Source organism: Mytilus californianus, unplaced genomic scaffold (genome assembly GCF_021869535.1).
Source record: "Mytilus californianus isolate M0D057914Y unplaced genomic scaffold, xbMytCali1.0.p SCAF_3, whole genome shotgun sequence".
NCBI lineage: Eukaryota > Metazoa > Mollusca > Bivalvia > Mytilida > Mytilidae > Mytilus > Mytilus californianus.
This window is the reverse complement of record NW_026262679.1, coordinates 3,807,761-3,826,339: the sequence shown is the minus strand read 5'-3', so window position 1 is coordinate 3,826,339 and position 18,579 is coordinate 3,807,761. Positions and strand designations below refer to the sequence as shown.

The 18,579-nt window shown below is 34.2% G+C and overlaps 1 protein-coding gene across 1 annotated transcript; it reads right to left on the bottom strand.

Annotated features, from left to right (window-relative positions):
- Positions 1-1,834: 1,834 nt before the first annotated feature.
- LOC127732907 (E3 SUMO-protein ligase ZBED1-like) lies at positions 1,835-4,081 on the bottom strand. The gene has a single exon (XM_052242119.1). It carries the CDS (start codon positions 3,920-3,922, stop codon positions 1,982-1,984), a length of 1,941 nt encoding a protein of 646 aa, XP_052098079.1. The 5' UTR covers positions 3,923-4,081; the 3' UTR covers positions 1,835-1,981.
- Positions 4,082-18,579: the final 14,498 nt, after the last annotated feature.

Below are 18,579 nucleotides of genomic sequence, written 5' to 3'. Positions count from 1 at the left end.
GAGGAGACATTCAAAAGTCGAGGGAGCATGACAAAGCCATGGTAAAATAGACGAATAAGTTTACAATACACTAGTACTATATATAAAGACTAGTGTTCAGTGGTTGTCGTTTGTTGATGTGGATCATAAGTGTTTCTCGTTTCTCGTTTTTTATATAGATTAGACCGTTTGTTTTCCTGTTTGAATGGTTTTACACTAGCCATTTTTTGGGGCCTTTATAGCTTGCCGTTCGATGTGACCCAAGGCTCCGTGTTGAAGGCCGTACTTTGACCTATAATGGTTTACTTTTACAAATTGTGACTTGGATGGAGAGTTGTCTCATTGGCACTTATACCACATCTTATTTTATCTATATATGAGCAACACGTACGCCACCAAAACATGGGGGTGATCTCAGGGGCTCAAGAAGGGTAAGCAGAGGAGACATTCAAAAGTCGAGGGAACCTGACAAAGCCATTGTAAAAACGACGAATAAGTTCACATTACACTATATATAAAGACTGAGCAACACGTACGCCACCAAAATCTGGGGGTGATCTAGTTTCCGGAAAAACAAAACAATGGGAAACACTTCATGCAATGGCTTTAACGCCTATAAAGAATAGACTTAGTCATATCATGGAAGTAAAATGTACTTCCATGGTCATATTGACTTATTTATAGATCTTGTCATGCTGATCATTCATTAATTTTTCTCAATCTACTATAGTTTCGGAAAAAAACACACAAAAATTTGTTAATATCGTCATGCATGGGCAATTACTCTTATAAGGAGTCGATTGACGAATTCGGCCATGCTGACATAGTAATAAATCGTTTCCTGCTTACGATCGGTTTTTGATTTTAAAAATTGGTCTATCTAGTAGTTTTCTCGGGAAAAAACACAAAGATAAAATTCGTCAATCAAGGGCAATAACTTCTATAAAGGAAAAAAATCACTTAATTTCGTGCGTCCGAAGCGCTTTTCTGGATTTACCTTCATCAGGATAGCTCAAACCTCAACATTTGAAAGCAATGAATGTACAAGACCAAACACACGAAGAGCTATAGGACAAAAAACGGACCTAAATATAGCCAATTTCATCCCAAGTCAACTTTACCCGGGGTTGTTAGAAAATTTAAGGAGTCCACTAACATATTAAAGGCATGTTGACTTATATAGTCCTTCTGACCGTTTTTTGCTATTGAGATTCTCTCTATCTATTATAGTTTCCGCAAAAATACACAAATATGCAGGGTAAAAATGGTCACCCAAGGGAAATAACTCATGAGTTTTATCATTTGAGTAAATAGATCTTGTCCTCCTGATAATTTTTGCCATTTACAATTTCTCTTTACCAATTACAGTTTTCAAGATAATAGCAAATAATTGCAAAAATGTAAAAAACAGCGTTCAAGAGCAATAACTCTTACAATATAAGGAGTCGTCTGACAATTTTGGTAAATAAGACAGTATGTAGATCTTTACATTTGGAACACTTCTGCCCTGTCAAATGTCCCCTTTCTATATATATTATGGTATTCAAGTTACATGTATAAGTCAATTACTTTATCAATATGATTTTGTTAAGCCATGGTTTCGTTTGGTTGCTTGGCAGAAATAAAAACCTCATTGTTTTATACCAAATATCATGAATATCCTAAGGACTGTTCAGTCCATGTTTGTCTGAAATTAGTCCAATAGTTGCATAGATTTTTGAAAAAAAAGTTACAATGGACGCAAAATGATGACACTAAAAATATATTCGACCGAACAATCCTATCCTATCTGAAACATCAGATCTATACTGTATATTATATACGTTACATGGAGAAAGAAAAAAACACAACAAAATTAATTCTTAGATTTTTAAATAACGTGAATAATAAATGTTGCATAATTGTCATAACAATTCAAACTTATAAACCAAACCCAAACATTGCGTACTGACAATTCAGAGAGTCAAATTCAAATGCTGCAAGAAACATCCTTTAAACATGATTACCGACCGTAATAATTGTGATGGAGGAACAACAGTTTATCGACAGTTTCTGGAGATAATTTGGCATTTTTCACTGTATTGTTTTCACTAACACTGAAATTGTTCATGCACAGATAACGCCGGGCTAAGCGGGATAATGTCGGATACAAATTTTCTCTGCTTGACCACCACTGTAGGGGAGGTGTAGAGACTTGCTGTGTGGATATGTAATGGTCTATTTCAACCAAAACTTTCTCTTCTTTGTCGCTGCCTTTATCCGACGGTTTGTCTTTGCAGACAACATCAGCTAACCAATCATCTGTCCCATTCCGGTTTTCCTGATGGTCTAGCTTTTGCTTCTTTTCCATTGGTTCGATCCGAATCACATCCCCAGATTCTTCCACGACGATGATTTCGCCGTCATATGCACCGTTTTTACCATTTCGTTCGCGATACATTTCGGTTGCTACCGTGCCGAGCAGCTCCCTTGCCTGTGACTTCTCGGCTGTTTCTACAAACTGTAAGTCTTTATAGCGGGGATCTAATAGAGAACTTATAAGGAGAAATTTTCTGACAGCTGTCGAATTAAAAGGTGTTGAAACAGATGACCAAGTCGCTTTCTTCAAAACTTTCATGAACTCAGAATCTGATTCCTTTGAAGCCAGTGCCATTTCTAATTTTCTTAGTATTGGTAAAATCATCGAAGATATAACGCTCGAATTGTCACTAAGTAGCTTATATGCTTTCTGTATCGGCGACAGAACGGCTTCCATGTCAGAAATCTCTTGCCATCGCTCGTCTGTAATGTTTAGTTTTGAGTCCATAGTTTTTGTCTTAAACGATTGTTTGTTTTCGAGGATGCATGATATCACGGAGGTGAATGCTGTCCAAGAGAAGGTTTTAGCTTCAATTTCCTTGTAATCCTTAATTATCTCAAACATTTCCCCATACAATTCAGCGGGAGATTTATCTTGTAAAATTTGACCTATTATCAAGATAACCTGCTCGATGACAGATTTGGTCACGCTTTGGTTTTTCATTAAATTTTCACCAGCTGTGAAGAGACCTGTAGTACAACTCGGCATATTGATCAGACGTAACGATGTAATGGCTTTCTGTATTATTTTTGACCCATCATTTAGCAATGTTGATGAACTTTTAATCTCCCATTCCTCACATGTAGCCTTAAATAATCTTAGGAAAACATCTTCGTTAATGACACTGTTCAATGAGACTGTTTTCAAAAGAAATGTTTTCATGTGCCATTGCGTGTTTATAAGCTGAACTGATATCGAGACAAACTTCTCACCGGTTATCGATTCCCAGACTTCTGCTACCGTAATCACTTCATTCCCTGATATTTCTGAGGCGATCGATTTCTTCGTTTCATTGTAAAACTGGTGAATTGAATTGCCAAATAAATATTCCTTGTCAGGGACCACATACATGGGATCTGCTACTGCTATCATGGAATAAAATGAAGTGCTTTCTACCACCGAAAGAGGCAATAAATGTTCAATGAAAAAGTTGACAATAGTATCATTTAATTGTTGATGTTTTGATCGTTGACCTGATTTATTGTCATCGGTAGTACTAGAAGTAGTTTGAATATTACCTGCAGCTTTAATATCCTCAACGGTAGACTGAACAACTGCCTCCACATACTTAAATTTAAAGTCCGGTGAAGCGTGCATCCAACTTTCATCTAAATCTTCAAATAATCCAGTATTTTCACGACGATGTTTAGTTAAATGACAATGAAGGTTCGTTGTATTACCCGAGTATCTAATCCCCTGGCGACATATTTTACATACGGCTCGTGATTTATCTAATTCTCCGTCGCTGCCTTTCTGAAATCCAAAATGATTCCACACTGAACTTTTGGAACGTCCAGGAAACTTATATATTTGCGGGTCTAATGTCAGAATATCGCCTCCTTGTTCTTGCTTAATCGACATCATTCTTTGAAAATGGCATGAACATGCGCAGATCACGATATATCGGAAATACACGTCTGCACAAACAAACCCTTATCGATTCGCCTGTATGACTTATCTCACAACAAACACGCTTTGTACTAAATGTAGATCGGCATTTAATCACACTGTTCGATATGTGTACGATTACCTGAGGCGTATTGTGTCATTGATTTATCACATGTGTACATGACCTTTATATTATCAACAAGTGTGTATGAAGAAAGCCGATTAAAAAATGATAATAATCGCTTTAATACAAGTTGACATTTTAAATTATGTGAATACAATATTTTTGTTCATGTTGACTAAAAGTTTTTAAACATCTGCGTGTCCTTCTTCAATGATCGATTAGCATGTGAAGAAATAAACTACACAGGAAGGTATTGTTATTTATCTCGGACCAATATTTTCCAAACGATTCTTCTGTCAAATGTCTGTAGGGCGTTGTACTATACCTATAGACATCAAGGTCATAATATAAACACGCAATGGCAAATGAAATTGTACTAATCGGAAACCTTTCGATGATCTGTTTGTCTATTCATATATGCATAATAAATATTAAATATTAACTTTAGTGAATAAAGCCTGAAGTCATGGTCATGATAGGTGATATCTTTGTTAAAATATCAATAGTTGACCTCTGAAGACAGTTTCACATGGATTTAGAATAATACTCCATCATAGTTCTGAAACAACCATGATCAATCACGATGGAATTTCCTAAAATAAAAATACAATAAATATATGAATTTATATATTACTTCGAAGGCTTTACAATGAATTCATCTACAAATCAGTAAATTTATCGGGTCTAACAAAGTTGGGCTAAATTTCAGATATAAAATACATAGTGGAGCTAGGCCCCTCTTTTTGATCAAAATGTTTTAAAAAATCTCCTCCGGTTATCCGCGGCGATATTTTAACTACTATAGAGGATTACGAACCCTTTTACTGGAACCCTGGATCCGCCCTAGAAATATGTATAACAGTTGTAACATGGTTTTTCTTGCCTTGCTGCCACAATGTTGCCAAATATAATAATTATTGAGTGTCTGCTTTTTTATACGTCCTTAGGAAAAGTCACAATTCTTACTATTAAACGATTTCACTTTCCAAAAATGCATACGAAAAAAAATTATCTCGATCGTGTTTTGTTATTCCATGATAATGTTATTTGTCGGCCGGCTTTTTTTTAATTCTTCATGTGCGAATATGCTGAGATTTCATTAAGGAAATCCATTTGTGTGCAATTTATTTATATGTGAGAATCTGTTTTTTTTTTAAGCGGTTGATACAATGATGGGGGGGGGGGGGGGGGGGGGTGCATATCCGTTTGTTAAGGTTTTTTAAAACATTAAAACATGAATATTTAAATAAAGTGGAATGAGAATAAGAATATTTTATTTCCAATTAAAGGGCCCTATAAAGAGTTTTCATCACATTACATACAAGTACATAAGATTAGACATAAATTTAGAGACATAATTATAAGAAAACAACTCCGTTTAACACTATTAAAAATGCTATAAAAGGCCAGGACAGAACCAGATATTATAATCAATATCTTTAAAATATACCATTGAAAATCATATACCACTCAAAATATGTATATTTGTGGCTAACTAGCATTTATTAGGTCAAGGTCAGATGAAATCTGTCAGTTGGACATGTACCCCTTACAATCATTCCATACATCAAATGTAGTTGACCTATTGTTTATAGTATCTGAGAAAAAGACCAAACCACAAAAACTAAACATTGTTCAATGAACCATGAAATTGAGGTCGGCATATAAAAATAAATTGCTTCGCCGAGCGCAGCTGGATACGACTGCAGAGGTCCAACCCTGAACAGTTGGGGCAAAAATGGACATTCGCGCTTGATACAGGTCTGAATTTGGATTGTAATTCAATTACACATAATAGGTTTCTGACACAGAATAACTGTAGTCAAAGAACTTAGAATTGGTTATATGATTTGAATTTATTTTTGCAAAAAAAATATTTGAAGAATTTTTCTTTTTAATTTCTGAAATATGAAATGAGAAAAATTTGACCCCCCACAATTTCTTTTTACACCCCCCCCCCCCCCCCCCCCCCTTTTCCCCCCAAAAAAATTCTTTCCCTCAAGATATGGTCATAATCTCAATTCAAATTTCCAATGGAGTTTGCAACCATTAATCACTGTGCTTAAACGGCTGTGGGTAACTTAAGTTACCCACAGCCCAAGATGGCGATCTCTAAACTCGTTGATATATAATTGATACAAAATCTACTTTTTGCGACGTATTTCATACACTATATTATACAATTATAGCCTTTGTATGAGGTCGATACGAGGTTATATCGACCTAAGAGAAGCATATTGACTGAGGACGAAGTCCGAGGTCGATATGCTTCTCTGGGTCGATATAACCTCGTATTGACCTCAACCAAAGGCTACAATTGTTATATTATTAATCAACAACTATTGCATGAACAATATAAAATTGGGGATTTCTAGAATCTATTTTTAGTAACATGCTGTATGCCCTGTGCAATATGCTGTTTTTGACCTACGAAAAGCTAAACACAACAGTATTGGCGTGCAAACTGAGCAAACACAAATGTACATGTGATCAAGTTTTAACGAATCACAAATCCTTAAAAATATTCGATTAATAATATATGTAAATATTTATAGGATTCTTGAATAAAGAAATCACTTAGCATTACCATAAATTTGTTAATTTTGAGTTCATTTTAGCGCAAGGCCAACTTTAAAAAATGCATAAGACGTCCGTAACTTTATGGTCAAAACTAATCAGACTGTCCGTAACTTTATTTTCGAATGTGGGTAACTTTTGTTTTCGAAATTGTAAGATTGATAATTTCAACAATTAAAGGACAATAAACACTATCAAATCCCGTATTTATTACCTAGTTTTATACTATTACGATATGCGTCAAAATAATCAAGAGAAAAGAGAACATAGCTGTAAAAAATCAGACCTGAGTTTTACGGATTTACCGTTGTTTTTTTCAATTTATTTCCGATTTTCGGATAATATGTTTATAGATTAATCCAGTAAACCTGGTTAGCAGCATCCAAAGTATACTTTGCAGAGTGTTTACCTAAAACAAGATCTGATGGTACGGCGAAATCTTACATTCTTCTGGCTTTATAGATTGTTCACTGTTGAGTCCTTGGCCCTTTAGCCGCGGGCAAAATTGATACCTTTTTTCTTTAAATAATTTCCGAATTGTTAGCCAAAAAAGTATGGTCTCCACTATACCTAATGTTATGAAAAAAAATGCCAACATCTTAAAGTAAATGGAAGGCTATATTGTTGAACAGGTGTCCGTTTATAACAGCAATTAAGGTAGATTTAAAATCTTCTAAACGTTTCATTGACCTCAGGGATTCAATACACCTTATCGCTATTTGTCCGCCATTACTTGATATCACACAGGTTCCCGTAAAATTTGACGTCATAAAACAAAATATCTGACGCCACAATGGAAAAGTGATTGTTGTATGCGTCAAAAGTTCAAGCGGCCGGGTCAGCCGGGATTAGCGATAAGGTGTATAACACTTGGTATCAAAGCGTAAATATCTCCTTCAGGGGTCTGGACAGCTCCGTCTATGTATTTCCGCTCAGGATTGACATCTGAACTTGTTCTCTTAAAGGTGATTTTCGTATGTTCACTTTTAATGTATGTTTTTAAGCCTTGAGTAATTTGATCTGAATAGTTTGTGATATCTGCAGTGGGAAGTGGTGAGATTTATAAGCTGCATGTCCTGATTTTTCGTCCAAAACTTGTTTCCTTATGCTAAATTTTGAAGTTCCATTGTGTTGGCTGATTGAGTGATAAACATGGTATCTATAATACGTTCTCATCTAAAATTTAAAATTCTCATTCACGGTCATTTGCCATAATTCGTACTCAAATAGGTCGAATTATTGCTCATAATACAAACGTATGCAAAAACGAGAAAAATAAAGGAAAACACGTTTTTCTTTTTATCAAACACTTGAAAATCGAGAATCTGGCATATTGAACACCTGGTGAATGCTGAACTGAATTGAATAAATTAACTTGCATTTCTCAGGCCTGTATGCCAGCATACGAACCTGGTGTATGCTAAAGTCTACATTTAATTTATACATTGCATTTCTCAGGTCTGTATGCCTGCATACGAACCTGGTGTATGCAGAACGGCCAATATTGAATCAAATGTTGTATTTCGCAGGTCTGTATGCTAGCATACGCACCTGGGTGTTTCCAGAATCTTCAATGTAATGCATATGAATCAGTAGAGCATACAAACATGGTGTTGCCAAAATCCTTTACTTCAGTAGTTGTGTTTTAACACCGATTTCGATTTATTTGTTTTTAAACTACAAGTCTAAGACTGACCTCTATATTTTCTCCCGATCGGAAAACAGAAAAGCGTTAAATTGCAAGGCAAACCGGTTCTACGGCGTTTACTGTTGTAAATCTAAAAATGAAAACCGATTCTCAAGTTCCACGACTATAATCACTTTATTGACATGCAAGTTATCCGTTTTGTTTTTTGCAAATTAAAATTACGGAAAAATGAGGCGATCATACATTTGTACAAGGTTCCAAGTTGTTGACAAACTTTTAAATGACGTCAGGGACCTTGTGACGTAAGGCGGAGGGAATTACAGACGGAGCACAATGAGGGCCTTGACTTACGCGAGTTACATTTACCAGTACACTTAATTAAAATAATAGCAATTGATTACAAAACAAAATAGTTTTTTTATACTTTGTATTGGTAATTGATAAAAAGTCAAAGAACAAGTGGACTATTTATCTGCGTTGAATGACCACTAATAACCCCTTATGTCACGCGCTCCTATATGACGTCATTTCTAAATGTAAACAATGAGCATGATCAATGAAGGAGTTCCCGTCATGGAGAAGAAAATGGACAATTCATTGAAAAGTACGCTCTATTATCTAAATTTTAATATACCAGAAGCAAAACAGAATATTAGCACATTACGGTAAGTAAACCTACCGTTATTGCATAAAAAAATCAAGAATCAAGAAGCCCCCCCCCCAAAAAAAATAGCCTTGCAAGATGTCATAAGTATTTGGACTACCCCCATCCCCTTGAAAGCATTTACTCAGTGATTTAGAGAAAAAAGTGAATGGGAAATACGATTAGGTGTACATCCACAGTGATGTCTCCTTGCATTAGTTACAGAGTGCGGATTTAGGGGGTGCTTTGTGGGGGAAATTTGGTTGATTATTGAGGGAAGCATGACTGGAGCGGTCCATCTCTAAGGCAGTCAGTGCCCACCCCTATCCCCCCTTATTAAACTTCTGGATCTGCTACTGAGTTAAGTCTCCCGGCTTTTTTTAAAATTGAAATTCAGCCCCTATCCAGATTTTCAAAATGCATGACCAATGCCCTTCAGTTAACCCATTCAGTTCTTATTCTAAAAAAATATTAGGGAAACAACTGTCCCAGGTAAGGACAAGGGATGAGCGCTCATATGTTAAAAGCGGCCACACTAGTCTTTATGTGCCTGTCTGCTGTCAGGAGCCTGTAGTTGAAGTTGTCATTGGTTCATGTATGTCGTATTTTTTTTTTCGTAAATTGTTTTGCTATAAATTAGGTCGTTAGTTTTCTCAATTGCATTGTTTCTTATTTTTCATGTTGGGGCATTTTATCATCTGACTATACGGTATTGGTTTTTCTCATTGTTGAAGTCTGTACGGCCTATACTTGCTTACATCCACTTCATTTGGACTTTGGTGGATAGTTGTCTCATATACAATCATCCCACATCTCCTTATATTTACAAGGAGGTTGTATGATGTTCTCCTTGTTTGGGAAAACTGTACATTTGTCACATGATCATGCAGCATTCTGTGGTGTGTGTATGTAAGAAGATGTTACTGTAACAGGGTAATTTATGAAAAACAATCAACAAAATCGAAAGACAGACAGAAAACTTTTGAAATTTAGTGAGCAATAAAAAACAAAAAAGAAGGTAATTCAAACAAATTAAACATACATTTATTGCGAAAGGATCTTAAGGTAGATAGGGTGTCTTCCTCCATCTTGGATTTTGAAATACCAGAAAATAATCGGTCTAGATCTTTAATAAAATGTGCAAATTTTGAGAGTAGTGGGTAATGTGTTAGAATTTTCATTTTAATATAGAAAATGACATGTTTTATAATATTTATGGTTGTATTTTACAAAAAAACAGAATACTTTTGTTTGATTAAATTTTTTCCAAATTTGCCACATAAGGGGAGGCAACTCAAATGTAAGGACAGATAATTCAGATAAAGTTACTTTTACAATAGAATGTGTTAGGAATTTACCTATTTTATTATGTAGCAAGAAAACGGGTCCCGTGACCCCATTTTTTCTTTTTCTTATCTGAAAGTATATTAGAGCTATCTTCTCATATTTTATCTTGAAATTCTATGGTGTAGTTTTCGTTTTTATGGCAGAAAATTGCGTTTTCCATGCATAATCTATACAAAATCTTTCAATTTTGCACAACCTGTAGCGTGAAAATAAGCCCCGTGACCCATTCTTTTTAGTATTTTTTTTAAAAAAGCATGACATAAACTACATTTTGACAAATTATAAAAATATTCTATGGATTATAATTTAGACACCCCATCTACCTTAACAGCACATTTCAAGAGTGTTCAAATTGGAAAAATGAATGTTATTAAGGAAATGACATATTTCATTGATCTTCAATCAGATGCATGGCAAAAAAAAACTTTCAAGGGAACGACTTCAATTCAACCACGAAGTTCAATAAATTCTAAAATCAGTAATTGTGATAATATTAAAGTTATGAAGTGTATAATATTTACATAATTTTTTTTATATATATTTATGTATATAATATGTAGTTTCCATTTCTCGTTTCAGAATTTTTCAAACAGTGGCTATACCTTTCATGTAACTATTTATGTGTTGCTTATGAATTGAATTGTAACACTTCTTAGTGACTCGATAGGTTAAACCAATGCCTTCCTAGAAAACTACGACACCAATGAACAGCACCTGACCTTTTACTGTTCCTGCTAATAAAGTAAAAATGGCTTCACTAGAAAAGGACGACACCTAGAAAAAGCATCAATTCTTTGGCTTTCCTGATTGAAGGATTTATTTTCATAACTCCAGTGTATATGCCAGTATACCCAATTTTTACCATAGTATAATACTATAAATTCACTGTAATTTTCATATCTGAGCCAGTCCAGGATGATATCGACTTATGATATGCAGTCAAGACAGATCATTGCAAATTGTTTAAATTACCGATAATTAAAATACATGCATGTTTGGCATAAATCTTTTTACAGCAAATTGTATACAGACATCCCCCCTAAAAGCATTTAAAAAAATACCAAACAAGAACTTTGTCATACAGCATGTTGACAGGCAGAGATGCAAACACAATGACTTAAAAACTTTGCTATATCGCTATCTATTTTATACATATTGTTCAGCTTGCTAAATATCTAATAAGTTCCACCAAATATGCAGAAATTTTAGACTGGAGGCAAACCCTACACAATTACACAAGCTCTTTGAACACCAGCTTGGTTTGACAATACTAAAATGTATGTAAAACTATAATTCAATAGAACATAGGTGGGTATACAGGCAATCAAATCTTGTATATATCCAAGTAAAAAAAATAAGCGTTCACCGTACACCAGTAATGTATGCAGGAATACCGTGAACTGAAAATGTCAAACAAATATGCAAACTTTCACGTTCAAATGTGTATAGGACTATATATATATATATATTTATTCAAGATAAAAGGCATGAATTTGACAGAATACAGATACATTAAATTACAATGACACGGATATAGCACTAGACATAGACACTAAAATGATTTACATGTTTACTAAAAAATATAATTCAAAAAATAAAATTATGAAAATTGTCATGATATTTTGATAATATGAATAGACTAGATTAAAAAAATGAGTGAAATTTAAGTTGACTAGATTTTCACTGTAGCCTAATACCTTAGGATGACCCACAAAAGTTATTGAAACTTATTTCCAGTGGGGTCCTTTTATAGGTCGGTATGCCGACAAGCAAACCTATGAATTCCATTTTTTCACAAGAGTTTATTACAAAGCGGGTTGAAATACAGGTATAAACCCCTGAGTGTTGCAGTTAAGAATTGAGAGCTTTCTTTCAAATTCAAACGAATTTGAAGGCTATACATAAGTCATCCCTTACATCCATGTAATTCGGACCTTGATGGAGATATGTCTCTTTCACAATCATACACATCTCCTTATTTTTGATGGGGGGTTGGTTATGCAGACATAAGTAAATAAGAAATGTTACTACACAGTAAATGCTTAGCATTCAGGCATACAGACTTGCCACTACAAACATGTATCCAGAATAAGATTTAAGAATCCATGCAGGCATACCTGGCTGAAAAATGCCAAAATAAATAATAATTTATGTCTACATACACCAGGTTCGTATGCAGGCATACAGACCTAAACTATGCCAAAATAAATATTGTGAAGATACTAAATACACCAGATTTGTATGCAGGCATACAGACCTGACAAATACTAGTATACGCAGAGAGTGACAGTTTAGCATACGCCAGGTCGGTATGCAGGCATACAGATCTGACAAATACTAGTATACGCATACAGTGAGAGTTTAGCATACACCAGGTCAGTATGCTGGCATACAGACCTGACAAATACTAGTATACACATACAGTGAGAGTTTAGCATACATCAGGTCGGTATGCTGGCATACAGACCTGACAAATACTAGTATATGCATAGAGTGAAAGTTTAGCATACACCAGGTCGGTATGCTGGCATACCGACCTGACAAATTCTAGTATACACATAGAGTGAGAGTTTAGCATACACCAGGTCGGTATGCTGGCATACATACCTGACAAATACAAGTAAGAGAAAAAAGACTGAATTTAGCATACTATTCATTGAAACATCTGAAATAAAGATGGGTAAATGCTATGTTATGTATATATTGCAAAAATGGCATAAAAGTACAACAAAAATGCAGAATGAGTAATTTTTTAAGGTTTAATTGCTTCAACTATTTCTTGGGTGTTGAAATAGTTCATTCTAGCATCCTATGAATAAGGCTAATGCTAAAATGATGAAGTTTTGGATTCGCATTAACAAAAAAAGACCAAAAATTTTGCCAAAAAATGACAGACAAATATAAATAATGCTATACAGTGACTTTTTAACGCAAAATATATCAATCATGCCAAAAGATGTAGCTTTTTCACACAAAAATGAGTTAAATGGCATATGAGAATTTCTAATTTTAGATGAGAACGTGTTCTATGTCACTAGATAAACTAACACATGTAATTTAAAAAAAAAATCGAGTTTATTAGCTGGGTACAATACCAGAAATCATGGTATTCACAAAAGAATTATATCATATACTAGAAATCTACTTTATTTCTGATTATATATTCGATGCAATTTCTATAATATGTTTAATTATTACATCCACGAATATCGATTCCTTGAAAGTTACAGCTGGGACTATTATACTATAATATATATTATGTCCCAGGTTACGGACATCATGTTAAAGTTACGGACATCCCTATTGGTATAATGAAAAAAGTTACGGACAAGTTGTTTTCAAGTTACGGACATCCTAAGTGTTTTCGAAAATCGTAATGTGATCGTTTATTTTGCAGTATTTAATCATCTTTTATGTTTAGGTGTTTCCCTAAAAGATTGATACAACTTTTTAATTACTGAACATTTGTGTTGTTTTCATTGTATTGTTATTATATAGGAGAGAAGTTTCTTATCGAAGCCAGGCGGCTCCATCTTGGGCTGTGGGTAACTTAAGTTACCCACAGCCGTTTAAGCACAGTGCATAATTACCCATTGAAATTTACCATAGTGCTAACTTAATCTATTTTATAATAGAATTTAAAATATGGTGTCAAATCTTTCATATGGATTTTTTTGTAACATTTGCAGATATTTTAACTGGTCTTCCTTTATAAATATGCATTTCTTTAAACATAATTCAAAAGCAGTGTAAGGGAGGTAATCAAAACATTGTATTTGGATTACATCCCTTACACTGCTTTTAAATTGTCTTAATTGTTCATTAACCATTACTTTATACATAATTTAAAAGCAGTGTAAGGGAGGTAATTCAAATGATGTATTTGAATTACCTCCCTTACACTGCTTTATATTATGTTTTGTACTAAAGTTTTTGTCCATTAACCAGGACACCCATGTTTTTCCCCTAATTCCTAAACGGTTTGAGCCATAACCCCCCCAAAGCAAATCCTAACCATCCCTTTGTGGTATGGAAACTTGTGGTATAATTTAAGAGAGATCCATACACTGTTCCACAAGTTATTGTCTGGAAACTAGAAAAATGCTTATTTTTTGCCCCTAATTCCTAAACTGTTGGTACCATAACCCCCAAAATCAATCCCAACCTTCCTTTTGTGGTATTAATCATTATGGTAAAATGTCATAGAGATCCATTCACTTAAACTAAAGTTATTGTGCGAAAACCAATGTGTCTTCGGACGACGACGACAACAACAACTATGACAACGACGCCAGCTTCATACCAATATACAACTGCAAAAATGTTTTGCGGTTGTATAAAAATGAATTGACAGCTAATCACCTCAAGACAACACAAAAGTTTTTTATACATAATTTAAAAGCAGTGTAAGGGAGGTAATTCAAAGTAGTTTTTGAATTACCTCCCTTACACTGTAATTTGTACTTAAGTAATTGTCCATTAACCAGGACACCCTTGTTTTTTCTCACTTTTTTGTCCCTTATTCCTAAAAGGTTTGAGCCATAACACCCCCCCCCCCCCCCCCAAGCCAATCCTAACCCATCCCTTTGTGGTATGGAAACTTGTGGTATAATTTCAGAGAGATCCATACACTGTTCCACAAGTTATTGTCATGAAACTAGAAAAATGATTATTTTTGGCCCCTAATTCCTAAACTGTTGGGACCATAACCCCCAAAATCAATCCAAACCTTCCTTTTGTGGTTATAAACCTATTGTTTAAATTTCATAGAGATCCATTCACTTAAACTAAGGTTATTGTGCAAAAACCAATGTGTCTTCGGACGACGACGACGACGCCAACGTCATACCAATATATTTTGCGATCGTATAAAAACCTAGAAATCAATTTTTGTTAACATCAAATTAGGTTTAATTTTGAACCCTTTGGACCTTAAAGGGGCACTAGCTACGAGATATATAACTAGAGGCTCTCAAGAGCCTGTGTCGCTCACCTGTATTTACTGATGCTTTGGAAATCATGTAAAATAAGGTTAAAATCATAATTAATAGTATTAGATATTAGATATTATAATGATATCTAAGATAATAACAAAAACTGCAAAATTTTTGTAAAATTACTAACTCAGGGGCAGCAACCCAACAACGGGTTGTCAGATTCGTCTGAAAATTTCAGGGCAGATAAATCTAAATCTGATGAACATTTTTGCCACCTGTCAGATTTGCTCTAAATGCTTTAGTTTCAGAGATATAAACCAAAAACTGCATTTTACCCCTATGTTCTATTTTTAACCAAGTCGGCCATGATGGTTGGAAGGCGGGGTCATCGGACAAATTTTTTAAACTAGATACCCTAATAATGATTATCGCCAAGTATGGTTAAATTTGTCTCAGTAGTTTCAGAGAAGAAGATTTTTGTAAAAGATTACAAAAATTTACAAAAAATTGTTAAAAGTTGACTATTAAGGGCAATAACTCCTAAAGGGGTCGACTGAAAATTTTGGTCATGACAACTTATTTGTAGATCTTACTTTGCTGAACATTATTGCTGTTTATAGTTTATCTCTATCTATAAAAATTCGTAAGGGTTCCACGGAACCCAGTGTCTTGCTTACTTTTTCTGTTAATCGCAGGCTCAACAAAAATGAGGAAGTAAATCAATGAAAATATTCCTCTTGATACTATCGTTTGATTGTAAGAAGCTTCTGTCCAAGTTTGGTAAAAATCCAGGATAGTTTATGAATCTAATAAATGTTTAAAAACTTTAACTGCAGACTGAATGTAATGTTAACTGGAAGAAAACAAAATTTCCTTCTAGATACTAGCATTTGATCATAAACAAGTTTCTGTCCAAGTTTGGTACAAATCCAAAATAGTACAAGAAAGTTATTAAAATTTTAAAAACTTTAAGCACAGAGTGAATATGTTGTTTCCCGGCAGAAAATCTAAGTCCATTTGAAAGTAAAATACAGAAAAAATGGATTTATTTTTTTACAAAATTTACTTCTAGATACTAGCTTTTGATCATAAACAAGCTTCTGTCCAAGTTTGGTACAAATCCAAAATAGTATAAGAAAGTTATTAAAATTTTAAAAACTTTAACCACAGAGTGAATGTGTTGTTTCCTGGCAGAAAATCTAAGTCCATTTAAAAGTATAATAAGGAAAAAATGGATTTATTTTTTTACAAAATTTACTTCTAGATACTATCTTATGATCATAAACAAGCTTCTGTCCAAGTTTGGTACAAACCCAGGACAGTTTAAGAAAGTTATTAAAATTTTAAAAACTTTAACCACAGAGTGAATGTAATATTTCCCTGCAGAAAAACTAAGTCCATTTATAAGTAAAATATGGAAAAAATGGAATTTTATTTTTACAAAATTTACTTCTGGATACTATCTTATGATCCTAAACAAGCTTCTGTCCAAGTTTGGTAGAAATCCAGGATAGTTTAAGAAAGTTATTAAAATTTCAAAAACTTTAACCACAGAGTGAATATTTGTGGACGCCGCCGCCAACGACAACGACGACGACGCCGACGGAATGTAGGATCGCTATGTCTCGCTTTTTCGACTAAAGTCGAAGGCTCGACAATAATATTCAAGATAACCAAAAACAGCAAAATTTCCTTAAAATTACCAATTCAGGGGCAGCAACCCAACAACAGGTTGTCAGATTTGTCTAAAAAATTTCAGGGCAGATAGATCTTGACCTGATAATCAGTTTTACCCTATGTCAGATTTACTCTAAATGCTTTGGTTTCAGAGATGTAAGCCAAAATCTACATTTTGCCCTATGTTCTATTTTTAGCCATGGCAGCCATCTTGGTTGGTTGGCGGGGTCATCGGACACATTTTTAAACTAGATACCCTAATGATGATTGTGGCCAAGTTTGGTTAAATTTGGCCCAGTGGTTTCAGAGGAGAAGGTTTTTGTAAAAAGCTAACGACGACGGACACCAAGTGATGAGACCAGGTGAGCTAAAAAATCTAATATATGATTTTTTTTTGTTCAATCATTAATGATAGTGAAATAATTATTTGCTTTTAGCCGCCAGTATGGTTCAATTTTGTCAAAATAAGCTAAGAAACATTGATGATGAATTATTCACTTGCAAGTGAAAAATTCGACCTCATTGAATCCGTATTCATGTGAACTTCAATTTAACCCCTTAGCTAGAGATGGATAACACGTGAATTGTATGTGTAAAGTTATTTAAAGGAAAAGAATGTCAACATTGAAAGTGAAACAAAGGTAAATCATTTGAGTGACTGATCCGATCCACAAAAAATCATTCTTATACAGGTAAAATAGATGATAAACATATATTTTTAATCTATAATATGAAATTAAACAGACCTAGAAAAATCCAATAGCACGAGTTTGCTTAATCTATTTATATCTTTATTTATGTTTACATCGCTTATATGGTCATCGGATGACTTTGGAGGTCAACTCGAAAGTTAATTAGATGGCGTCTAGACTAAAATACACACGAAACGAAGAGCTGCTTGTTATCATGCCCATGTCCTGTTAACTGTTTATTTTAGACTTTTAATAGTGTGGATAAATGTTTTACATTGTTATAAATCAAATATGAGAATTTGAGTCAAATCAGTGAACATGAATTTGACAGCTAGTGCCCCTTTAATGTGGACCAATTTGAAAACCGGGCCCAAAATCAAAAATCTAAATTACAGGATTAGATTCAGCATATCAAAGAACACCAAGAATTTATTTTTTGTTGAAATCAAACTAGGTTTAATTTTTGGACCCTTTGGACTAATTTAAAAACAGGGTCCAAAATCCAAAATCTGAATACACAGTTAGTTTCAGCATATCATAGAACCCCAAGAATTCAAGACTTTGAATTAAACCCCATTGAAATTGCTCAAGAAATAATCAATTGATACAAAGTACTAGAAAGTATTGTTTTTGGCCCCTTTTTCCCAAATGGTTACGTCTATAACCCCTTAAATAATTCCCAACCTTCCTTTTTTGGTATGGAACCTTGTGTTACAATTTTATAGAGTTCAATGACTTATACTCAAGTTATTGCCGGAAACATGAAAATCCTAGGTTTTTTTTGCCCCTTAATTCCTGAACGGTTTGGGCCATAACCCCCAAAATCAATCCCAATCATCTTCCTTTTGAGGTGAAGAACCTTGTGGTACAATTTCATAGAGATCCATACACTTATACTCAAGTTATTGTCTGGAAACCAAATGTCTTCAGATGATGACAAATACGCTGACAATGTGATAACATTATATGACTGCAAACTTTTTTTATT

Excerpts from the sequence above, each read along its gene's own strand:
- LOC127732907 (XM_052242119.1), bottom strand. The coding sequence starts at position 3,922 with ATGATGTCGATTAAGCAAGAACAAGGAGGCGATATTCTGACATTAGAC.